This window comes from Hemitrygon akajei, unplaced genomic scaffold (assembly GCF_048418815.1).
Source record: "Hemitrygon akajei unplaced genomic scaffold, sHemAka1.3 Scf000034, whole genome shotgun sequence".
NCBI lineage: Eukaryota > Metazoa > Chordata > Chondrichthyes > Myliobatiformes > Dasyatidae > Hemitrygon > Hemitrygon akajei.
In genome coordinates this window covers 2113016-2139278 of record NW_027331920.1, presented here as the reverse complement: position 1 = coordinate 2139278, position 26263 = coordinate 2113016, and the positions used below count along the sequence as shown (strand labels likewise).

Below are 26263 nucleotides of genomic sequence, written 5' to 3'. Positions count from 1 at the left end.
GCTGCAGAAAGTTGTAAACTCAGCCAGCTCCTTCATGGGCACTGGACCCCACAGCATCCAGGACACATTCAAAAGATGATGCCACAAAAGGTGGCATCCATCATTAAGGACCCCCATCACCCAGGACATGTCTTCGTCTCATTGCTACCATCAAGGAGGATGTACAGGACCCTGGAGACACATTCAGCGGTTCAGGAACAGCTTCTCCCCCACCATCAGATTTCTGAATGGACAAAGAACCCATGAACACCCCCTCAGGATTTTTCCTCTCGTTTTGCACTATATTTCAAATTTAATTTTATAAATACTTATTGTAATTTATACTTTTTATTACTATGCATTGCCGTCACAAAACAACAAATTTCACCACATATGCCGGTGATATTAAACCTGATTCTGATACACAAACACACACAGCTGGGCTCAGACAGACAACACTCCCACATTCCTCCCTTTCTGACACCCTGCTTGCTCCGTGGCCCCCGGTATGAAGCTCAAACTGTTGCAACACCTGCCCTTTAAATTCATGGCTGAGGCTGTGTTGTGTCTGTTCACTGTTTGAGTTCCATATTAAATGAAGAGCATTGAATGGGAAGGAAGGTTTGAATAGAAGAATAAAGATCTCCTCTGAAGGTATATGGGGTCCTGGTGAGAGTGTACATGGAACACTGTGCACAGGTCTGGTCTCCCTCCCGGAGTCAGCCTGTGGGATGAAGGGAATGAAGAGATTTCCCAGATTGATTTAGGAGGTGAGGTAGTGTCCTCGGAGAGATTATACTGACCGGGCCTGTCTCAAAATTAGCAAAATAACAAGTGGTCTGACTGAGACAGACACAGTCTCACAGGGTATTGACAGGGTGGGGGCAGTGATGACGTTTTTCCTCACTGGGTGTTGAATAAGGGGTCACAGACTCAGAATCCGATGTCAGCTGACAGGACTTAGATGAGGAGTGCGGAGAATCTTTGGATTTTTCCCGCAAGTTTTCTAAATTCAGAAGGAATATTGAAGGGCTGAGCGAAGATGGGAACGTTGCAGGAAAGTGTCACTGAGGTCAAACATCAGCCATGATCGGAGTGAAAGGCGGAACATGCGCAAGGGGCCGAATGGCCACGCCTACTCCGGTTTCCTATTTTCCAAAGCACGAACTTACCTTTGCGCCTTGTTCTGCCTTCAGCCTGTCCGATTGCACAGGGGAGCGGTGAGAGCTCCGGAGATCCATCGGCAGCCGCTGCGGGTCAGATCCGGGCTCCCAGCAGCTGGAGACAGGACTGGGAGGAAACTCCCGACAACAGGCCCGATCCACGGCGGGAAAAGACCGGGCACCTTCCGTGCAGCTGAAACATCTCACGGAATCTCCGCCATGGGAAGGATTCACCCGGCCGGTGTTGCAACCTTTACCCGAAATTTAGCTCCCAATCTCCGGCCTCTCCCCGAGTCCACTCGCTCTCAGCTCCAAACCTCGGACCGCTCCGTACATTCAGCATCCCGCCCACTGGCACTCCTCAACCAATAGGAGCAAGACTCTCCTACCAGTGCCGCTGATTGGCTGTGAGTGTGTCTGAGGACGGGCTGCTACCGGGAGCTGGAGATGTCAGTCACAGTTTGTTCTCAGTAACAGAGCAAGTTCCCCGAGGCTCAAAGTTCAAAGTCGATTTTATTATCAGAGTTCAGATAAGTCACCACATACATACAACCCCGAGAAGCACTTTGCTGCGGAAATAAGGAGAAAATCTGCAGGATAGTAACTATAACTGGATCAGTGAAAGACCAGCCAGAGTGCAGACGACAACAAACTGTGCAAATGCAAACAAATAAATAGCGATAAATAACAGGAACATGAAATAACCGCAGCGGCTGCCGATGGATCTCCGGAGCTCTCACCGCTCCCCTGTGCAATCCGACAGGCTGAAGGCCAAGGGAGAACAAGGCGCAAAGGTAAACTCGTGAATTAGAAAATAAGAAACAGGAGGAGGTGTGACTATTCGGCCCCTTGTGCCTGTTCTGCCCCACTCGGAACGTAACACTATAAGACCATAAGACATAAGGGCAGAATTAGGCCATCTGGCCCATCGAGTTTGCTCCGCCGTTCATTCATGGCTGATCCTTTTTTCCCTCCTCACCCCCAGTTCCTGGCCTTCTCCCCGTGACCTTTGATGTCATGTCCAGTCAATAACCTATCAATCTCTGCCTTAAATACACCCAACGAGGTAGCCTCCACAGCTGCATGTGGCAACAAATTCCACAAATTCATCACGCTTTGTCTGAAGACATTTCTCCGATTCTCAGTTTTCAAAGGGCGCCCCTCCTATCCTGAGGCTGTGCCTCTTGTCCGAGACTCTCACACCATGGGAAATATCCTTTCCACATCTACTCTGTCTACCTGTTAACATTCAAAAGGTTTCAATCAGATTCCCCTCACCATTTTGAATTCAACCGAGTACAGACACACAGACATCAAATATTCCTCGTATAATAACCCTTTCATTCCTGGAATCATCCTTGTGAAATTCATCTGTACCCTCTCCATGTCGGACCTTTAACCTCAACACCACTTTCCTGCAATGTCCCATCAGCGCTGAGCCCCAAAATGTGGAGAAAATTCCAAATTTCCACTGTTGAGGAAATTTCTCCTCATCTCAGTCCTGCTGAGGTGAACTGTGATATTCAGTCTGTGAACCCTGGTTCCACAGCCCAGCCAGGGGAAACATCATTCCTGCCCCGACCCTGTCAATATCCTGTGAGATTGAGCCTGTCCCTTTTACTTCTCTAATTCTGAGACAGGCCCAATGCGATCAGTCTCAGTCAAACCACCTCCGATTTCACTCATTTTGTTATGATGTTTGGTTCTGGGAGCATCTCAATGGACGGTAAGTGAGTGTTGTTACCCTCTGTTGTTCCCGAGCCTGATGGTTGAGGGGTAGTAACTGTTCCTGAACCTGGTGTGCGGGAACTGAGGCTCTTGTACCTTCTCCCTGATTGCAGCAGCGAGAAAAGAGCCTGGCCTGGGTGGTGAGCATCTCCGATGGTGGATGCTGCTCTACTCCGACAGCGTTTCATGTCGATGTGCTCAGTGGTTGGGAGGATCCACCCGGGATGTACCGGGCCGAATCCAACACCTTGTGTCGGTTCATCAGGAGGGCGATGAAATAGTCTGATCATCGTGCCAATCTTCGCCTGTCTGGCGGCGAGAGGGTCCCTCCCAGTCTGATCCTTGCTGCATGCCCGGAGATCACTCCCACAGCGCGCTGCCCCGAGATTACTGCAGTGGAGACGAGAGGGCCCCTCCCAGTCTGATCCTTGCTGCATGCCCGGAGATCACTCCCACAGCGCGCTGTCCCGAGATTACTGCCGTGGAGACGAGACGGTCACTCACCTCTTTGCGGACTGTGGGCTGGCGAAGATCTGTGGAGAAAGATGCAAGGGCCTGTGCCACAGCAGCTGCGTGACAGAAGTCTCACTGATCCTCGGGTAAAGACATTGCACGGTTTATCCCTGTGAATATTTCATGGCAAATAATGCTTATTTTGATTTTAAAAAAACATCAACGTCTGGGCTCTGTCCAGAATTGTGGAAACTGGCCTTTCACTGGAGCTGGGACAGACATGGGTAAAGTCAAAAAGTTTCTTCAGTACTTCACCGACCAAAATAATCTTTTCAACCCTGTGACGTGGAATGTCAAAGTCCTGTCCTTTCCCTGCAGCCACGGCATCTGTCTTGTCACAGCACAATATGCTCTCGACATCCCCACTTTCATGGCATGAACTAATTTAATAGTTGTTTAAGTAGTTACTTAAACCCGGTTTTATACCCCAATCTGACTCTCTTTACACCTGGAGAAAAAAAAAATTAAAAAACTAGCTGCTGGAGGAACCCAATGGATCAGGCAACATCTGAGGGAAATGGCAATCGAGATTTCGGGTTGAGACAGTCCAGCTGAAGGATCTCGACCTGAAAGTCGATTTTACATGCTGCCTGAACCGCTCAGACCCTCGAGTTTCTTACTCGAGATTCCAGCATCTGCAGTCTCTTGTGCCTCTCTTTTCAGAACTTGTCCCTTTCAGTCCTGCCTCAGACTGAACCAGGCTCTTCTCTCCGGCTTCATTTCTGTTCTGCTTCTTCTTTAGCCAATCACTCCTACGGATCACAGGCCGCCAACAGCAGCTCGTCAGAGTCCCCCTGTCCAGGGCGAAGGGTACTGGCCCTGTGGCTTCTCCTTTCACTACACGACTTCAATCGTCTTCCAGGGGAAGGTCCTTCCGATCTCAGGGATGAGGCCTTTGAGTTCGAGTTCTGTGCACTGCCACTTTTCAGGATGAGGTTGCAAACCCAGGCCCAACTCCTCTTCTTTCGCAGCCGGGCGTAGGCAGTCCATGGCCGAGTTTTCATTTCTGTTCTGATCTGTTTAATGTGTTGCTGATCCCACCCTGCGATGGAAATTACCACTATTACTTCCCACTGAACACATCCAGCAAAGACATGCTCATTCCCCGAGTCTGCAGCGCGCGTAGTGGACAATCGCGGTACTGCAGGAGATCAGCAACTCCCCGAAAGTGAAAGCATTCCGAATCAGCGAGTGCTGGGAGTTAACATGGCTTCGAAAGGACAGGCCGAGAGTTGGACCGAGGAGACAATTTGTCCCGTCTGCCTGGATTTCTTCACCGATCCGGTTATACTGGAGTGCGGACACAACTTCTGTCGCTCTTGTATCACACGGTGTTGGGAAAGGGAGCAGAGACACTCCTGCCCGGAATGTAGAGCGGTGTTTGCTGACCGCAACCTCAAGGTCAATCGGGCCTTAGCAAATCTGGCCGAAAAAGCTCGAAACCTAAACCTGAATCCGAAAGAGAAGGAAAGTAAACGTCACTGCGAGGAACATGAGGAAGAACTGAAGCTGTTTTGTGAAACGGACAAGACACTGATCTGTCTGATCTGTAGAGACGCGCAGGAACACAGAAGGCACCGCTTCAAGCCGATTAAAGAAGCTGTTAAAATCTGCAAGGTAAAAACTAACCCTGAATCGATACTCACTCCATCCTCAACGCCGCACGAGCCTCCATAACCAACATATCGTTCTTCGCAACATATCGTTCCCCATCCCCAAAGGGATTCCACCACCAAGCACATCTTTCCCTCCAACAACCCCCCTCCACTCCCTCCACACAAGTCTCCAGGATCTGTAGGGATCACTGTCTACATAACTCCCTTATCCACCAGATCCTCTCCACTGATCTCCCTCCTGTCACTGATGCCTGCGAGCGGGACAATTGCAACATCTGATTCCTACACCTCCTCCCTCGTCATCACGCAGGACCCCATCAGTTGCATTCCTCCCGTTTCTAGCATGATCGATTGTCCTTTCGTATCAGATTCCTTCTTCTCCAGCCCTTTACCTCTTCCACCTGTCCCCTCTCAGCTTCTCACTTCATCACCCTCCCCCACGTTCCCCCTCACGTTGTCTCACCCGTCACCTGTCAGCTGGTTCTCATCCCCAACCTTTTTATTCTGGCTTCTGTCCCATTCCTTCCCAGTCCTAATGAAGGGTCTCATCCCGAAACACAGACTGTTTATTTCCCCTGAATAGATGCTGCCTGACTCATTGAGTTCCTCCGGCATTTTGTGTGATAATCGGGTTTGATCACCTGTTTCTTTTGATGCATCTTTGTTTCTATTTCCTTCACTCTCTGACTTCCAGGATCAGCTAAAATCTTCCTTAGACTCTCTCACAAAAAAGAAATCAGACTTCCAGGAAAAGGAGCAGCAACAGAAAGAGAAGATTTCCGGAGTTAGGGTGAGGCTTCTTGAGCGGAATTTCTGATATTACTGTCGAGTTTTACTCCATTTAATGCAGAATAGCAGAGTATCGCAGCTCCAGTGACCTGGGTTCGATCCTGACCTCTGCTGCTGTCTGTGTGGAGTTTGCATGCTCTGCCTGTGGCCATGACAGTTTCAGACACTTTCCAAGGACAAGCTGGATGAATGGTTAATTAAAGTTAACCCTGTGAAGGTGGGGAGGGTGTATGTGAATCAGGTGGGAGTTAATGGGTCAATGGGGAGAATAGGTTTCAGGAAAACGTAAGGGAATGAGGTTGATGGGAATGTCTCAGAAGTAGTATAGACCCAAATGGACCGAATGGTCACCTTAATGTCATAAGGAAATACAACACAGCAATACAGTAAACTAATCTTCACTTTTCATTTGACAGAAACAGTCACACAGCCTTCAATCCTACATCACATCCCAGTTTGCTGAACTGCGCCAGATTATCACTGAGAAAGAGCAGAGTTTACTCAGGGATCTCAGGGAAGAAGAGAAGAGGATTCTCAACCCAATGGAGAAAAATCTTCTTAAGATTCAAGAGAATATAAGGATTATTCAGGAGGAAATCTCAGAGTTAAAGGAACAGATAGATCAAAAAGACGGTGTGATATTTCTCAAGGTGAGGGATTACATTTCAATTTGTTTCTTTAAAATTGAACTCAATGAACAGTGGTATATTTGAAATAAACACAGCACAGCGGCTAATTCTACCAAAACAATTGCCGCTGCTGGTGTCTTCACACAGAGTGTTAGACAGATCGGAGACAGATATTCGATTCTTTATCAGCAACATACAATATTTAAGCAATGAAATTTCAGCATAATTCATCGTAAATTAAACTGCAATGAATCGGTCAACAAAAGATACATCATCGGCCAGTCGCAGGCTCAAAACAGCCCAGAGCAAAGTACAAATATGTAACTTATTCCCTTCACTTTCACCAGGTCCCCACTGACGTGACTGGTTATCGTAATAAACACGTAACACAGAATACAATGCAGACAGAAAACAGACGTGTTGCTCCTACACACAGCATTTACAAGTGGCAGTAAACTGTTTCTCACCAGACAATTGATGCAACTTTTCAGGGTTGTTGTTTCCCCAAAACTGGACTTCCACAACTTCTGTACATCCCAGGACAGAATGCAATCTTTTCTGAAATGATTTACTCTGATAATAACACAGAGCTGCTGACTGTTTCCTTAATTACCACATTAAATATCCTCTAACACTCCCATTAACTCCCATTTCCAGTCACAGGCTGCGAGTGTGTCTGGTGCGGTGGGTGTGAGGGTCTCTCTGTCAATCAGTGAGAATAAAGAATGTGACCCACACATCAGACTTATCCTCCATATCCGGTTTCTATCAGATTACGGAAACTTTCACTGTCTCTACATTTTCAGATAAGTTTTACATGAGGTTATGTCCCATTCTCCGTCATGAGCAGGCCACTTTGTCCATCTCCTATCAGTTTACCCTCTGCACAAGCCTCCTGCCACCTACTCACCGCACTCAGCAACAGTGCCCCGAACTCCCTGGTCCCTCACGTGTTTATCCAGCCTCCCCATTACATTCAATCTCTGCTGATCCATTTCATCCACTCCTGTGGCACTGAGTTCCACATCCTCGTCACTAAATTTCTTGTGGGATTTACTAAAAACCACCTGGCATTTTATCTTGGACTGAAGGTCTGTCCATAAATCGAAACATAGAAACAAAGAAAACCTCCAGCACAATACAGTCTCTTTGGCCCACAGTTCTGTGCCAAACATGTACTTACTTCAGAAATTACCTCGAGTTAGCCATAGCTCTTTATTTTTCTAAGCTCCATGTACCTATGTAGAATCTCTTGAAAGACCCTATCGCATCCACTTCCACCTTCGTTGCTGGCAGCTCATTCCACCCATTCCAAAACACTTACCCGACATCTCCTCCGTACTACTTCCAAGCACCTGTGTCCTCTCGTGTGAGCCATAATCGAGGTACTTTTTCCACCTTCGCGCAATCAAATCCATCACTAATCTTAAATTGTTCCATTTTATCATTCTGATGTCTTATCCAGATGGTAATGCACAGCCTGTCCTGTCTTTCCTGTCAGTTTCATCCTCTCAGTAATGGTCTAACTTTCAGAAACTTTCCGTGTAATTTACCCCGTGCTTCTGTATTGCTGGTGTGTGTGAGTGACTGTGGGAATGGGAATTTTCAACACCTTGTAATGATTTGGATGAAATTCATGATGTGGACAGTAGGTCGAAATCTAATGAGATTTGTGTTTTATTTATTTCAGGAGGAAGCTTGTCGGAACAGGAGGTAGGACATGCTCTTTACTGAAACCCTGTATGGATTTGTAAAATACTTCAAAATTCCAGTTTATCACCAGCAGTTTAATATTTACAGAATCAGTGATGATGTCCAGGAATTGTCAGTGACAGATGAGGTCCTACTGGTTGAAAAATTCGATCACCTCTATTTGTTGAACACAGTGCTGAGAGAAACGCTTGATGCTATTAATCGAGGTAAAACTTACAAAGATTCATTTCTCCTTGTTTATAAAGCTCAATTTAGTTCCAATTTGATGCAAAGATTGTCTGTAATACTGGGCTGAAGGGGAACTGAAGTTTATTCCACATCAGCCCCACTGACTTGGAGGCATCACTGTCACATGGCCAGCTGGAGATGTCAGACCCCTGGACACACCAGCACAGGGTCACAATACAACCAATACACGGGACTGGGAGATGAACCACTGTGTCCTGATTCCAGACACACTGCACTAACACACCAGGACATGAGTTTGAATCTACCACAGGAGCTGGTAATTTAATACAGCCTTGATGATATTGTAGGGAATAAAAGCGAGTATCAGTGTGATGACAGGGATTGTCAGGAAAATACACAAGTCATCTGTGTCCTGTGAGTGCAGACTCTGACTGACGCAGGTCTTCCCCCTTCTGGAACCACAACTCTCACTGTTGTTAGAGGGAGAAGAGGGGAGCAGTAGTGACAGGGGACTCAATTGTCAGGAGACAGACAGGAGAATGTATGGACATGAATTGGACACCCGAATGGTATGTTGCCTCCTAGGTGCCAAGGTGAGGGATGTCTCCGATCGTGTCTGCAGCATTTAGAGAGGGAGGAAAAACAGCCAGATAACTTGTTGCATTTTGGGACCAATTACATAGGAAGTAAAAACAAAGAGGTCCTGAAAAGAATCTGACTAGCTTGGTAGAAAGCTCAGAAGCAGCACCCCCAGGGTTGTAATTTCTGGATTGCTGCCTGTGCCACGTGCTGGTGAGGGTAGAAACAGGATAATTTGACAGATAAACATGGCTGAGAAGATGGTGCTGGGGACAGGGATTCAGGTTCTTGGATTATTGGGATCTATTCTGGTGGAGGAATGACCTGCTCAAAAGGGATGGGTCGCACCTCGACCCGAGGGAGAACAATATTCTCACAGAGAGGTTTGATAGAACTGTCGGGGCGGGTCTGAACTAATTTGGTGGGGGGGGGGGTGCTCGGGAACTGGAGTGAAGGGCTGATGGTAAAAATACAAAGATAGCGTGCAGTCAGACTGCCAGATAGGGCGGACAGATGCGAGGAGAAAATTGCAGCCAGCAGGGTGAGTATCAGTGCATTAGAGATGCAGAATTAAAAAGGGTAGCAGATACAGTACACAAAGTGTTATATCTCAATGCATGGAGTATGAGAAATAAGGTGGATGATCTTGTTGCACTATTACAGATTGTCAGGTATGATGTTGTGGCCATCACGGAAACGTGGTTGAAGGACGGTTGTAGTTGGGAGCTGAATGTTCAAGGTTACACAATGTATCGGAGGAAGGAAGGAAGGCCGATGGGGTGGTGTGGCTCTGCAGGTAAATCAGCTGCAAGATGTGACATAGGATTAGAAGATGTTGAATCCTTGTGGGTTGAGGTAAGGAACTGCAAAAGTAAAAATGACACTGACACCAGTCATATACAGGCCTCCCAACAGTCAGTGGGTTGAGGCCCACAGATTACAACTGGAAATAGAAAAGGCTGATGAAAAGGACAATGTTATGATAATGATGGGATATTTCAACATGCACGTCAATTGGGGAAATCAGGTTGGGAAAGGATCTCAAGAGAGTGAGTTTGTTGAATGCAATGTAATGGCTTTCTAGAGCAGTTTGTCGTTGAGCCTACTCGGGGAACAACTCTACTGGATTGGGTGTTATGTATTGAACCAGAGGAGAGTAGTTAAAAGAAACCTTAGGAAGCAGTGCTCACAACATGCTGAGTTCAACTTGAAATTTGATAAGGAGAAAGTAAAGTCTGACATTGGAGTATTTCAGAGGAGTAAAAGAAATTACAGTGGTCTGAGAGAGGAGTTGGCCAAAGCAAATTGGAAGGAGATGCTGGCAGGGATGAGAGCAGAGCAGAAATGGTGTCAGTTTCTGGGAAAGTGAGAAAGGTGAAGGATAGATGTATTCCAAAAATAAATAAATACTTAAATGGCAAAATAGTAAAACCGTGGCTGACAAGGGAAGAAAAGTTAATGTAAAGGCAAAAGAGAGGGCATACAACTAAACAAAAATTAGCAGGAAGATGGAGGATTGGGAATCTATTAAATATCTACAGAGAGGAGCAGAAAGAATGATTGGGATGAAAAAAATAAACAAGAAATTGATTTGAATTCAATTGACTTCATTACTTACATCCTTCATATACATGAGGATTAAAAATCTTTATGTTACATCTCCGTCTAAATGTGCAATGTGCAATTTATAGTAATTTATGATGAATTATATGTATAACAGGCTGGTTAATATAACATAGAAATACAGTTGTGTCAGCATGAGTTAATGAGTCTGATTGCCTGGTTGAAGAAGCTGTCCCGGAGACTGTTGCTCCTGGCTTTTAATCTGTGGTTTAGAATAGCATTCAATCCAAGAGCAGGGATGTGATGCTGAGGCTTTATAAGGCACTGGTGAAGCCTCACCTTGAGTATTGTGAACAATTTTTCTAAGAAAAGGTGTGCTGGCATTGCAGAAGGTTCATTTCATAAGGATGATTCCAGGAGTGAAAGGGTTATCGTACGAGGAACGTTTGATAGCTCAGTGTCTGTACTCGCTGGAATTTAGAAAGATGGGAGGGGATCTTATTGAAACCTTTCGAATGTTGAAAGGCCCAGACAGAGTAGATGTGGAAAGGATGTTTCCCATAGTGGTGGAGTTTAGGACAAGAGGGCACTACCTCAAGATAGAGGGGGGTCTATTTAAAACAGATGCGAAGAAATTTGAGCCAGCGGCTGGTTAATTTGTATAACTTGTGTGTATTTAAGGCAGAGCTTGATAGGTTCTAGATTGGGCACAGCATCAAAGGTTACGGGGAGAAGACCAGGGAGTGGGGCTGAGGAGGGAAAAAAAGGATCAGCCATGATTGAATGGTAGAGCAGACTCGATAGGCAAATGGCCTAATTCTGCTCCTATGTCTTATGGTGATCAGACCACTACATTGAAGCATTGTGAGAATGAGCTCGGACATACCAACAAGCAATGACATGGGTCAAGATTTCATCTCGGGAGAAGCACACACAGCATAACCGGCCTGGCAAAGCTCCCTCACACACATACACAGGAAGGATTGGCAGATTGTAGTCAGAGCCTCAGCAATGTACGTTGTTATTTCCCTCAGTAACCTGGAAACCAATCTCTTCAGAGACAGTCATTTATTCATTTAAACTACTCAATCAAGTGTGACACACGGCCACAGAAACAGGCACAAATTCCCATTTAGGATTGAAATTTGCCGTCCTTACCCAATCTGTCTGTTCTGTGGCACTGAGCTGCCTTCTGACGTGACGTCACATCAACACTTCACAGACAGACTCCGGGGTGAGATTCCTCAGGAGGATGATCTGGGAGGGTTTGATGGATGTTGAACTCACGGCCCACTTCATCAATCTGCAAGACTAAGATGTCTTCTTGAGCATGTCCCATTTGTGTGTGTTTGCCCCCCCCCCCATCCCTCTAACCATTTCCCATCTGTGTACCTGCCCAAATTTATTTTAAAATATTTTATTTTTACCTGTTTCTACAGCGTCTGAGGGCAAATTCCATTTACCAACCTCCCTCTCTCTGAGAATGTTACCCGATAGACCACAGAAAAATTTCCCGTCTCACTTTCAATCCGAGGCCTCTGGTTCTGTACTCCCATTTCTTGGAAAAAGAAACGTTATTTAAGCTCCTTATGAATTATTTACCTCGATAAGGGGTCATACCTGAACATCCTACACTACAGCTGAATAGCCCAAGCTTATCCACTCTCTGCTTTTAACCCAAGCCCCCAGTCCTGGTAACATCCTCCTGAAGCTTCCTATCCAGTGTAATGACATCCTCCCCATATTCGGGAACCGGAAATGCAGACAATACTCCAAGTGTGGTCTATCATCGACATCAAAGGCCTTGCTGAATTTCATGTGGACAATGTGGAATAGGCTGATGAATACACGACTGAAGGTGTTTTTTTAAGATTGGGACACGAAGGGCGGCGTGGGAGCTAAATTCTGAAGGAAGGCAGTTCTGTAAAAAACTTCACGTACAAGAACGGCGAGACTGCGCAGGACAGTGCGGAGAGTTTAAAAAGATGACCATCCTATACAGCGGGCAGCGGAGTGGGTGGCAGCAGAGTGTAGGGCTTTGGCTCAACGGGCTTAGGCGGTAACGGGAAGAGGCGAGAGCGAGGCACCGACTCTTTTTCTCCCCTTTGCAAATCGGCCTGGACGGACGGGGGAACAGCAGGGCACATTAGCTGACGGTTAAAAAAGTTTGTGTGCTTGGCGAAGTTTGTGGGTGAGTTGACCTATCTTTCTTTGTTTCATTCCTGTAGAATTAGGTAGCATGTCTGCAGGGTTAGTGCTTTGTTCAGGGTGTCAGATGTGGGAATCCTGGGAGACCTCCAGCCTCCCTGATAGCCACATCTGCACCAGGTGAACCGAGATTCAGCTCCTCGGAGACCGTGTTAGGGATCTGGAGCTGCAGCTTGATGACCTACTGCTTATTAGAGAAAATGAAGAGGTGATAGACAGGAGCTACAGGGAGGTAGTCTTCCCTAGGCTACAGGGGTCAGAAAACTGGGTGACTGTCAGGAGAGGGAAGGGAAATGCCAGGATAGTGGAGAGCACCCCTATGGCTGCCCCTCTCAGCAACAAGTATATCGTTTTGGATGCTGTTGAGGGGGATGACCTGACAGGGGACGGCCACGGTGACCGGGTCTCTGGCACTGAGCCTGGCGCTGTTGTGCAGGAGGGAAGGTGGGGAAGAGGAATGCGGTGATCATAGGGGATTCCATAGTCACGGGAACAGACAGGAGATTCAGTGAGCCTGATAGAGATACTCGCATGGTGTGTTGCCTCCCAGGTGCCAGGGTACGGGATGTCTCGGATCAGGTCCAGAATATTCTGAAGGGAGAGGGCGAGCAGTCTGCTGTCTTGGTACATGTTGGTACCAATGACATAGAGAGGAAAAGGGAGGAGGTCCTTAAGAGAGATTTCCTGGAGTTAGGAATGAAGCTGAGAAGCAGGACCTCCAGGGTAGTAATCTCAGGATTGCTACCTGTGCCACGAGCTAGCAAGGGCAAGAATAGTCGGATCAGGCTGATGAATGCGTGGCTGAGAGACTGGTGCAGGGGGCAGGGCTTCAGTTTCTTGGATCATTGGGATCTCTTTAGGGGGAAGTATTAACTGTTCAAAAAGGACGGGTTACACCTGAACCCGATGGTGTTCAATATCATCGCGGGAATGTTTAATAGAAATGTTAGGGAAGGTTTAAACTAATTTGGTAGGGGGATGGTAAACCCGAATGATAGAGCATAGGAGGGGGAAAACGAAAATGAATCTAAGATAGTAAGCAGTGAAGATGTCAGGAAGGACAGGCAGGTGATGGGGCAAATTTGCAGCCACTGGGATGAGTTGCAGTGCCATCAAAACAAAAAGTATCAAATACTGGACTTAAGGTGTTATACTTAAATACACACAGCATAAGGAATAAGGTGGATGATCTTGTCGTACAGCTACAGATTGGCAGGTATAATTTTGTGGCCATCACTGAGACGTGGCTAAAGGATGCATGTCTCTGAGAGCTGAACGTCGAAGGATACACGGTGTATCGGAAGGACAGGCAGGTAGGCAGAGGGGGTGGCGTGGCTTTATTGGTAAGAAATGATATTAAATCATTAGAAAGAGGTGACATAGGATCGGAAGGTGCAGAATCTTTATGGGTTGAGCTAAGAAATCGCAGGGGTGAAAGGACCCTGATGGCAGTTATCTGCAGGCCTCCTAACAGCTGCAGTGAGGTGGACTACAAATTACAACAGGAAATAGAAAAGGCTTGCCAGAAGGGCAGTGGTATGATAATTGTGGGGGATTTTAACATGCGAGTGGATTGGGAAAATCAGGTCGACACTGGATCTCAAGACAGAGAATTTGTAGAATGTCTACGAGATGGCTTTTCAGAACAGCTTGTTGTTGAGCCCACTAGGGGATCAGAGGTACTGGATTGGATATTGTGTAATGACCCAGAGGTGATTAGAGAGATTGAGGTGAAGGAACCATTAGGAGGCAGTGATCGTAACATGATTGAGTTCACTGTGAAATTTGAGAAAGAGAAGCCGAAATCCGATGTGTCGGTATTTCAGTGGAGTAAAGGAAATTACAATGGCATGAGAGAGGAACTGGCCAAATTTGACTGGAAAGGGACACTAGCGGGAAGGACGGCAGAGCAGCAGTGGCTGGAGTTTATGCGAGAAGTGAGGAAGGTGCAACACAGATATATTCCAAAAAAGAAGAAATTTTCGAATGGAAAAAGGATGCGACTGTGGCTGACAAGAGAAGTGAAAGCCAAAGTAAAAGCAAAGGAGAGGGCATTCAAGGAAACAAAAATTAGTGGGAAGACTTGGGAAGTTTCTAAAAGCTTACAAACGGAAACTAAGAAGGCCATTAAGAGGGAAAAGATGAACTATGAAAGGAAGCTAGCGAATAATATGAAATAAGATACTAAAATCTTTTTCAAGTATATAAAGAGTAAAAAGCAGGTGAGAGTGGAGAAAGGACCGATAGAAAATAATGCTGGAGAAATTGTAATGGGAGATAAGCAGATGGCTGAGGAACTGAACGAGTATTTGCATCAGTCCTCACTGAGGAAGATATCAGCAGTATACCAGACACTCAAGGGTGTCAGGGAAGAAAAGTGTGTGCAGTCACTATTACGACAGAGAAAGTACTCAGGAAGCTGAATAGTCTAAGGGTAGATAATTCTCCTGGACCAGATGGAATGCACCCTTGTGTTTTGAAGGAAGTAGCTGTGGAGATCGCGGAGGCATTAGCAATGATCGTTCAAAAGTCAATAGATTCTGGCAATGGTTCCGGAGGAGTGGAAGATTGCAAATGCCACTCTGGTATTTAAGAAAGGGGCAAGGAAGCAAGAAGTAAATTATAGACCTGTTAGCTTGACATCGGTGGTTGGGAAGATGTTGGAGTCAATTGTCAAGGATGAGGTTACCGAGTATCTGGAGGCATATGACAAGATAGGCCAAACTCAGCATGGTTTCCTTAAAGGAAAATCCTGCCTGACAAACCCATTGAAATTATTTGAGGAGATTACAAGTAGGCTAGACAAGGGAGATGCAGTGGATGTTGTGTATTTGGATTTTCAGAAGGCCTTTGACAAGGTGCCGCACATGAGGCTGCTAAACAAGATAAGAGCCCATGGAATTACGGGAAGTTTACATATGTGGATAGAGCGTTGGCTGATTGGCAGGAAATAGAGAGTGGGAATAAAGGATCCCATTCTGGTTGGCTGCTAGTTACCAGTGGTGTATGGAATAGATGGCTTTGTGGCTAAGTTTGCTGATGATACAAAGATAAGTGGAGGGGACGGTAGTGCTGAGGAAACAGAGAGTCTGCAGAGAGACTTGGATAGATTGGGAGAATGGTCAAAGAAGTGGCAAATGAAATACAATGTTGAAAAGTGTATGGTCATGCACGTTGGTAGAAGAAATAAACGGGCAGACTATTATTTAAATGGAGAGAGAATTCAAAGTTCTGAAATGCAATGGGACTTGGGAGTGCTCGTGCAGGATACCCTTAAGGTTAACCTCCAGGTTGAGTCGGTGGTGAAGAAGGCGAATGCAATGTTGGCATTCATTTCTAAAGGAATAGAGTATAGGAGCAGGGATGTGATGTTGAGGCACTGGTAAGACCTCACTTGGAATACTGTGTGAAGTTTTGGGCTCCTTATTTAAGAAAGGATGTTCTGACATTGGAGAGGGTTCAGAGAAGATTGACTAGAATGATTCCAGGAATGAGAGGGTTAACATACGAGGAACATTTGACTGCTCTTGAACTGTACTCCGTGGAGTTTAGAAGAATGACGGGGAAACTCACAGAAACATTTCGAATGTTAAAAGGCATGGACAGAGTGGATGTGGCAAAGTTGTTTCCCATGGTGGGGGAGTTTAGTACGAGAGAGCATGACTTAAGGATTGAAGGGCGCCCATTCAGAACGGAGATGCGAAGAAATTTTTTTAGCCAGAGGGTGGTGAATCTGTGAATTTCTTGCGGCAGTGGAAGCCAAGTCATTGGGTGTATTTAAGACAGAGATTGATAGGTATGTGAGTAGCCAGGGCATCAAAGGTCATGGTGAGAAGGTGGGGGAGGGGGAATAAATGGAAGAATTGGTCAGCTCATGATAAAATGGCGGAGCAGATTCGAAGGACCGAATGGCTGGCTTCTGCTGCTTTGTCTTATGGTCTTATTTGAATGCATCAGTATAAGGAATAAGGACCCTGTAGCACAGGTAGAGTTTGACACGTACAAACTTAGGCAGGTACGACTTTGGCTGAAGGAATAAAGGCATAGACAATTCTGGAAACAGGGCGAAAATTCAAAAATCAGAGGTGCAAAGGGACATGGGTGTCCTTGTGCAGGATTCCCTGAAGGTGAACTTGCAGTTTGTGTCAGTGGTAAGATTGGCAAACTCAATGTTTGCTTTTACTTCGAGAGGATTAGAATACAAGAGCAAGGATGTGATTCTGAGGTTTTATAAGGCATTGGTCAGACCACACTTGGAGTATTGTGAGCAATTCTGGGTCCCTTCTATCGGAAAACGTACTGGCATTGGAGGGGGTCCAGAAGATTCACAAGAATCATTCCGGAAATGAAAGAGTTAACATATGAGGAGTGTTTGTTGGTTCTGGGCCTGTACTCACTGGAGTTTAGCAAAACAGCTGCTTTTGAATGGCTTATTTATTTATTATCCCCCTCAACCCTATTCTCCCGCTTCTTACCCATAACTTTTGAGAATCTGACTAATCAAGAAGTTTACTTATTAACTTCTGCTTTAAAAATCAAACAGGAGAAAATCTGCAGATGCTGGTAATCCAAGCTACACAGGTCCTGATGAAGGGTCTCGCCAGATCTCTCTGACACCTGTCTGGAAAGAGTTGATGTTGGGAGGATGTGGGTGGGTCGAGAACGGTAAGCACAGCCTCCGACTACAGGGAGGTCCATTTAGGACAAAGATGAGGAGGAATTCCTTTATCCACAGGATAGTGAATCTGCCACAGGCAGCTGTGGAGGCCAAATAATTGAGTGTATTTAAAGCAGAGTAACACACACAAATTGTTGGGGGAACAGCAGGCCGGGAAGTTTCTATGGAAAAGAGTAAACAGTCAACGGTTCAGACTGAAACACTTCATCAAGACCTGTGTTGCTTAAGGGTTCCTGCAAATTCATCCCCTGTCCTAATGAGGGGCTGCGGGGGATGGGGTTGTAGGAAAGGGGACAACGTCATCCTCATCTGCCATCTTTGCCCCCTCCAGCTTCTCATTACGTCTACACACTCAGTTCACCCACAGGCTTTCCACCCCTCCCCCTCCTGGTTCAATCTGCCATTCATCTCTCCCCTACTGGTTCCCATTATCACCTCCTTTACTGTCTCAAACCATCACACTCCTCCACTTCACACACACAAATGAATGTGAACATTGTATGACGGGCCTGTTCCTGTGCTGTACTGCTCTATGTTCTCTGTTCCCAGTTTCGAAGAATGAGAGGAGATCTCATGGAAACACAAAATTCTTTCAGGGGTCAACAGGCAGGAGTGAGGGAGGATGTTTCTCCTGTCTGAGGAGTCAAGGGCCAGGGGTCTCATTGCTCTCCGTCCAGCGGAAACCCCCTGGGGAGACATTAGTTGTCCATCCGCATTTGTCGAGTCAAAGGTTCTTATCGGCCACCCGACCGCGCCTGAGGCCCAGCGGCCTTTCCCCGATCCCCGGGGCCGGGCTGCCTGAGTCTCCCCCCGATCCCCGGGGCTGCGCCGCCCGAGTCTCCCCCACCACCCCCCCCCCCGATCCCCGAGGCCGTGCTGCCCGAGTCTCCCCCCCAATCCCCGTGGCAGCGCTGCCCGAGTCTCCCCCCGATCCCCGGGGACTCTCTAATTCTCTGCTTCTCCCCCCAGTCTCTGTCACCCTGGATGTGGAAACGGCGCATCCGTGTCTCGAGGTGTCTGAGGATCGGAAGAGTGTGAGACGGACCGGGATCCGGAGGAATCTCCCTGACACCGGGAAGAGATTCACGGGCTGGGATTGTGTGTTGGGATCGTAGGGATTCACATCGGGGAGACATTACTGGGAGGTGGAGGTGCCGGGGATTCGGTTCTGGTTTCTGGGAGTCGCCGCAGAGTCTGTGGAGAGGGAGGGAGGGTTCAGTCCGAGTCCGGAGACTGGATTCTGGATCATCGGGCGGGTTGGTGACGTCGCCGAGCTGGTTGATGACGTTACCGAGCTGAATGATGACGTTGCCGAGCAAGGTGATGACGTGACCCAGCAGGATGATGACATGATCATTGTTTTCACCTCTCCTGACCCCCATCTCGCTGCCGGTCCCATCCCCGGGAGGGTGGGAGTTTATCTCAGTTACGAGTCCGGGACAGTTTCATTTTACAACGCGGAGACCAAGTCCCATCTCCACACCTTCACTGGGAATAAATTCACGGGGAAACTTTATCCTCTCTTCGGGACCTGGGATAGAAACCAGTGGCTGAGAATCTGCTCCGGTTCCGCTCCGGGTCTGTAAACGGGTCGGATCCCGGGACCGGCGTCAGGAGTAAAGTCCCTGTAAATATAAATGTGCGGGGAGTGCAGCTAAATACGCGGCTCAGGAGATGGTGCAGGAGGGAGGGCTTCATGTTTCTGGACAATTGGGCTTTGTTCCCGGGAAGGTGGGGCCTGTTCCGACGGGACCGTTTGCCCCTGAACTGGAGGGGGACTAACATCCTTGCGGGTAGATTTGCCAGTGCTGCTCGGGGGGGGGTGTTAAAAAGATTTGCAGAGGGAGGGGAACCAGAGTGTCAGAGCAGATAGTGAGGTGGAGGAGGATAAAGGTCATGCGAGGACTGCATGTATAGACAGAAATCAAAGGTTTGCACATTCGGTTGTAAATTAATTTTCAGAGCTTTAGAAATTGTAGAAAATAAAGATTTCCAAAAAGATTTTGATGAAGAACATGACCAGAACATATGTGAAAAAGTGGCTACTTCAGTTATACACCTATCGCAATAATTGTCTATGTTAGGAAATATTTTGGATAGTCTCTCCTTTGTTAAATAGTAACAGTGAACAATTTTAAATTGAATTAAACACTGATTGGCACATATTAAAGAAGAATTGACCATCTTCATTAACAAAGGTCATATTAAGTTCTCTCTCCCAAACTTGTTTAATCTTTAGTGATTAAGGGGATCTGTTTTTTTTTGCAGATTTATTTATTTTTATTATCATTTATTTTGTGATGGTCGATTGATGACTTTTGAAGAGTTAATTAGCAAATATTCTCTCTCTCATACACACTTACTGCAATATCTTCAGGTTAAACATTTTTTACAAAAGTAATTATCTAAGTTTCCATATATGCAAGAATCTGATTTGTTGGATACTATTTTGAATATGAATCCTTTAGTAAGAGGTTCCATTGGTAGAATTTATCATTTATTTTTAATACATTAATACAAAAAGATAACCTCCCACCTGAGGTTTATACATGATAGAAATATTCCTTGTTTCAGACGTGATAGACGGGGAGGGATGAAAGGGGGAGGAGTGGCATTACTAGTCAGGGAAAATATCACAGCTGTGTGTAGACAGGACAGCCCGGAGGGCTTGTCTGCAGAGGCCATATGGGTGGAGCTGAGGAACGGGAAAGGTGTGACCACACTAATAGGGGTGTATTATAGACCGCACAATAGTCAGAGAGAATTGGAGGAGCAAATCTGTATAAAGATAGTAGACCGATGTAAGAAACTGGAAGTTGTAATATTAGGGGATTTAAATTTTCCTCATATTGACTGGGACTCCCAAACTGTAAAAGGGCTAGATGGCTTGGAGTTTGTGAAATGTTTTCAGGAAAGTTTTCTAAATCAATATATAGAGGTACCTACGAGAGAGGATGCAATACTTGATCTCCTATTAGGAAACCAGACAGGTCAGGTGACAGAAGTATGTGTAGGCGGACGTTTTGGGTCCAGTGACCTTGAGTTGAGGTTCTAACCTGGAGAAGGGCCAATTTTGAGGAAATGAAAAAGGATCTAGGAAGAGTGGATTGGGATAAGTTTTTTTTTCTGACAAGGATGTGTTCAGTAAGTGGAAGGCCTCCAAATGTGAAATTTTGAGAGTGCAGAGTTTGCATGTTCCTGCCAGCATTAAAGACAAAGTTAACAGGCATAGGGAACCTAGGTTTTCAAGGGATATTGGCGATCTGGTTCAGAAAAAGAGAGAGGTGTATAGCAGGTAGAGGCAACAAAGAGCAAATGAGTTACTTAAAGAGTATAGAAAACGTAAGAAAATATGAAAGAAGGTAATGAGGAAGGAAAAAAAAGAAGACATGAGGTGGCTTTGGCAGATAATGTGAAGGAAAACCTGATGGGTTTCTACAAGTATATTAAGAGTAAAAGGATAGTAAGAGACAAAATTGCTCCTAGAAGATCAGAGTGGTCGTCAATGTGTGGAGCCTTACGAGATGGGGGAGATCTTAAACAGTTTTTTTGCATCATTATTTACTCAAGAAACTGGCATAGTGTATATGGAAGGAAGGGTAACAAGCAGTAGTGTCATGGAACATTTGTAGATTAAAGAGGAGGAGGTGCTTGCTGCCTTACAGCGAATAAAGGTAGATAAATCCCCCGTGTCTGACTTGATATTTCCTCGGACCTTGAGAGAGACTACAGTAGAAATTGCAGGGGCGCTGACAGGAATATGTAAAATGTCCTCAGCCACGGGTGCAGTGCCGGAGGATTGGAGCGTAGCTCTTGTTATTCCATTGTTTAAAAGAGGCTCCAATAGTAACCCAGGTAATTACAGTCCAGTGAGCCTGACATCAGTAGTAGGTACATTATTGTAAGATGTTCGGAGAGATCAGATTTACAAGTATTTGGACAGCCGAGGGCTGATTAAGAATGGTCAGTATGGCTTTTGACAAGGTCCCACATGGGAGGTTAGTTCAGACATGAGGTATCCATGGAGAGGTTGGAGAGATTGAAAGAGTGCAGAGATTTACTAGGATGTCGCCAGGTCTTCAGGAGTTGAGTTACAGGGAAAGATTGAACAGGTTGGGACTTTATTCCTTGGAGCATAGAAGAATGAGGGGAGATTTGATAGAGGTTTACAAAATTATGGGGGATATAGACAGTAAATGCGAGTAGGTTCTTTCCATTTAGATTAGGAACGATAAATACGAGAGGACATGGCTTTAGGGTGAAAGGGGAAAGGTTTAGGGGGAACATGAGGAGGAACTTCTTCACTCAGAGAGTGGTGGGAGTGTGGAACGAGCTGCCATCTGACGTGGTAAATGTAGGCTCACTCTTAAGTTTTAAGAATAAATTGGATAGATACATGGATGGGAGAGGTCTGGACGGTTACGGACTGGGTGCAGGTCAATGGGATGAGCGGAATAAAGTTTCCGCACAGACTAGAAGCGCCAAATGGCCTGTTTTCTGTGCTGTAGTGTTCTATGGCTCTATGGAGTGAAATAAACACGAGATGAGAATTATCGATCGATTAATTTTAACTTGTTCACCGCATCCGTCAACCGAACAGAAACACCGGGGATTCAGCAACAGCCGCGGGCGGCGGGTCCTGAGCTCCCCTGAGTCCTAAACTCCACCCGTAATGAGACAGGTTAAATGGGACAAGTGGGGGCGGTGCTGACCGGAAAAGACAGTGAAGATTGTTCATTAAGTTCATCTGCCATTTCTTTGTCCCCCATTACTACTTCACCAGCATCATTTTCCAGTGGTCCCGTATCAACTCTCATCTCCCTTTCACTCTTCATGTAACTGAAAACTAAATTTTTAGTATCCTGATTTATATTATTGGCCAGTTTGCCCTCATCTTTCGTCTTGACCATTCTTATGGCTTTTTTCATTGCCTTTTGTTGGATTTTAAGAGCATCCCAATAATCCAACATCCCACTCACCTTTGCTACCTTATATGCCATTTCCTTAGGTTTAACACAATTATTACATGCGTTATCCAGCTCAAACTGTGAATTAATTTAAAGTCAGTCCCATAATTTAATAAAGTTTTTATCTGAAAACTATTTACCCTCGCAAAGATTGTACTGAAGGCTGCATTTGATTTTTCTTCAGCCTTGTACGCTTCACATTGAAATAGTATGTGTTTCGACAGTTTCATAATGACAAAATGTACACGACACAGAATGAAGTTTAGTTACAATGCATAATTAAGCATAGTGTGGACATTTCTATGTCATGTCAATATCATTCCTTCCCTTGTTTTAAGATGTTCTTCTATAAACCCAACAGGTTTATGTATTCTGTAAAGGTGTCTGTCCTTATGTCCATTATCCTACGTCTTGCCATAAGCCCCTAATTCTTAACACTTCGGTTTTGATGAGTTTTCAACAGTCAATCTGACCTACTGCCAGAATGACCTGTTTAAGACTCATCAAAACCAAAATGTATTCTGAGCAAATTATAAGGACCAATTTCTTCCACCCACTGTAAGCCTAAACTGTTGGCAAAGAATTCTTCTTTGTATGCTGATAAATGACATAAGTCATTTCTTTATCATTACCTGCAATTCAGGCACACAAGAACAGCCACACCAACATCCCCAGTTAACTTATCTTTTGATTCATCTGTAAAAATGGTTACTGTATGATAATAAATTTCATTAATATACTGATGAACCAACAGACTCTCAGGCAGAACCGAATCCGATCGTGTAACCTAAAATCAACTGAAGTCATTGGAAAAAACAAGGTGGGGTTACAGAGAAAGCTACAGTGGGACATACTGACATATTGTATCAGCCACCCAAAACTTAAAACACTCTTCTTGTGATGTCCCCAACCGTCCCCAACTTTGAGGGCAATTGTCCCATTGCAATCAGTAAAGCCAAAACAGGAGACAACATTACTGCACTAGAAAACAATCTTAAAGTCTGTAATTGTATCACATACAAACATTTTTAATTTGAAGATGAAGCTGATCCATAAGCCACACAGACATAATCAAGAACAGATCCAATTAAACAAATATAATTGGTCAACAAAGATTTTCAAGTTGCACCCAAGAATACCCACATAGATATCTGAGGAGATTTAAAGCTACTTTACATTTATCAATTATTTTACTGATAGGTGCTTCCACGTCAGCTTATTATCCATCCACATACTGAGAAATCTTACCAGTGACACTTCCTCAAGATATTAATCATATAATTTAAAATCAAGTGCAAGCCTATTAATGTTGTTTGTAAACCACGTAATGTGTTTTAACGACTGAAAGCTTAAAATTCTCATCAATCTGGCCACTGTTTGACCTATTAATTGTAAATTGCAATTAATACCTCTAATCTATAAAGCTACATCATCTGTATATTGTGATTTACCCAGGGTATCCCACTTTCCCATCTCAGAGAAAATATCATTAATCATAATATTAAATAATGAAGTGCTACAAATACAAATCCCATTGTCTATCTCATAGAAACACAAACATAACATGGACAGTCCATCCAAAAGAAACTCAAAAAAATTGTACAATGTCCCCCTCACTCCTAATTTAATCAAAAGTCCTTTCTTCCATATCATTTCCCTTTTCAGTATCAAGAATTACTGCTATTACAACATCTTTATTTAATTGTGCTTTCCGAATATCATCTTCCAAACCTAAAACTGAATCTAATGTCATTTCACCCTTCCAAAATCCACTCTAATAAAACACTTTATCACCACACTTTCCAAAATATTACTCAAGCGCTTGATTACCATACATTCCATAAGTTTACGTAAATGAGACATTCACGATATAGGCCCATAACTAGAAGGATCAAATGGGGATCTGCCAGGTTTCAGAATAGGCACTACTATTTCCATTTTCCATGAGGAAAATAAATGCACAATTCAAACATTTAATATCTTCACAAAAGAGAATTATATACAATTACAATTTCAAATATCACTCTTTCCTGGGGACACCAGACCTGCATTATTAATAGACTTCTTAAATTCATACAAAGAAATCTCTCCATCAGTGATGCTATCATTGCTACAGCTGACTTCCAGCACATCAGGGTATTCACTGAAAAAACATATCCTTACATTGTTTAACTTCTTCACTTAAGTTATCCTGATTATGAATCTCAGCAAATGACCCAGCCAGTAACACAATCTTCCCTGTTTCAGTAACAATCATTTTGCCCTCATTAATCATCACTGGAATATTATGATCCCCACAAATCCCCCCATTTTCTAAATCATATACCAAACAATTCCAAGTTTGATATCCCTTCCAATATTATCTCCATATAACCTCCAGTAAATCACCTCCTTCCTCACCACGGCCTTTGCCCTTTTACTGTTAATAATGTAACTCGGAGACTTATGCACCATCACATAAAAACTCACATTTCTCCCAATTTGCTTCCTGTCCCGTTATAAATCCAAATCCAAACTCATAAAGACAGGAAGGCTGACTGACGTTCACATAAACTAATCACCAACTGCGTTCCCATTTGAGCGACAGGAATGACAGCCAGTGACAGCAGGGGTCATTGTTAAGTCTGAGCTACGATAGGCTGGAGAAAATCGGCCCATGCTCAGCCCCTCCTCTTCCGCTCCATCGCCATGGCGGAGATCAGCAAGTCGCTTCTGTTGGTGTCGCCGGCATCGGCGCCCACAAGGACGGGTGTGATTCTCCTTCGCGCCTCAGTGGGTCTGTTTCGGTGACGTCTGTGGTGGCTGACGAAACAGGCTTTGACAGGGAGCGAGCGAGGACCAATGACTACAACTCCCAGAAGGCCCCACTGATGACATGGTGGTGTTTAGGGGTAAGGTATAAAAGCAAATGGAGGAAAATGTAATGCATTACGTTTTCTGTACTGTGTCGTGCCTTAAATGAAAAAATAAATTAAAAGAGAGATTCCAGCGAGAAATAGATAGAACATAGAACAATACAGAACAGTACAGGCCCTTCGGCCCACAATGTTGTGCCGACCCTTAAACTCTGCCTCCCTAAGCTTAAATTCCTCCAGATACCTGTCTAGTAGTCTCTTAAACTTCACTGATGTATCTGTCTCCACCACTCTCTGAGTATAAAATCTTCCTCTAATATCCCCCTTGAACTTCCCTCCCCTTACCTTAAAACCATGTCCTCTTGTATTGAGCAGTGGTGCCCTGGGGAAGAGGCGCTAGCTGTCCACTCTATCTATTCCCCTTAATATCAACTATACCTCTATCATTTCTCCTCTCATCCTCCTTCTCTCCAGAGAGTAAAGCCCTAGCTCCCTTAATCTCTGATCATAATCCATACTCTCTAAACCAGGCAGCATTCTGGTAAATCTCCTCTGTACCCTTTCCAGTGCTTCCACATCCTTCTTATAGTGAGGTGACCAGAACTGGACAGAGTACTCCGTGTGTGGCCCAACCAGAGTTTTATAGAGCTGCATCATTACATCGCGACTCTTAAACTCTATCCCTCGACTAATGAAAGCTAACACCCCATAAGCTTTCTTAACTACTCTGTCTACCTGTGAGGCACCTTTCAGGGATCTGTGGACATGTAGCCACAGATCCCTCTGCTCCTCCACACTTCCAAGTATCCTGCCATTTACTTTGTACTCTGCCTTGGAGTTTGTCCTTCCAAAGTGTACCACCTCACACTTCTCCAGGTTGAACTCTATCTGCCACTTCTCAGCCCACTCCTGCATCCTATCAATGTCTCTCTGCAATCTTTGACAATCCTCTGCACTATCCACAACACCACCAACCTTTGTGTCTTCTGCAAACTTGCCAACCCATCCTTCTACCCCCACATCCAGGTCGTTAATAAAAATCACGAAAAGTAGGGGTCCCAGAACTGATCCTTGTGGGACACCACTAGTCACAA

The 26263-nt window shown here is 45.1% G+C and overlaps 1 protein-coding gene across 1 annotated transcript; it reads left to right on the top strand.

The window, feature by feature from the left end:
• Nucleotides 1–4320: 4320 nt before the first annotated feature.
• On the top strand, nucleotides 4321–25104 carry LOC140719968 (nuclear factor 7, brain-like). Its single transcript, XM_073034882.1, has 5 exons — nucleotides 4321–5000; nucleotides 5694–5789; nucleotides 6205–6438; nucleotides 18463–18705; nucleotides 24979–25104. Exons 1-5 carry the CDS (start codon nucleotides 4590–4592, stop codon nucleotides 25102–25104), a joined length of 1110 nt encoding a protein of 369 aa, XP_072890983.1. The 5' UTR covers nucleotides 4321–4589.
• The last annotated feature ends 1159 nt before the right edge of the window (nucleotides 25105–26263 follow it).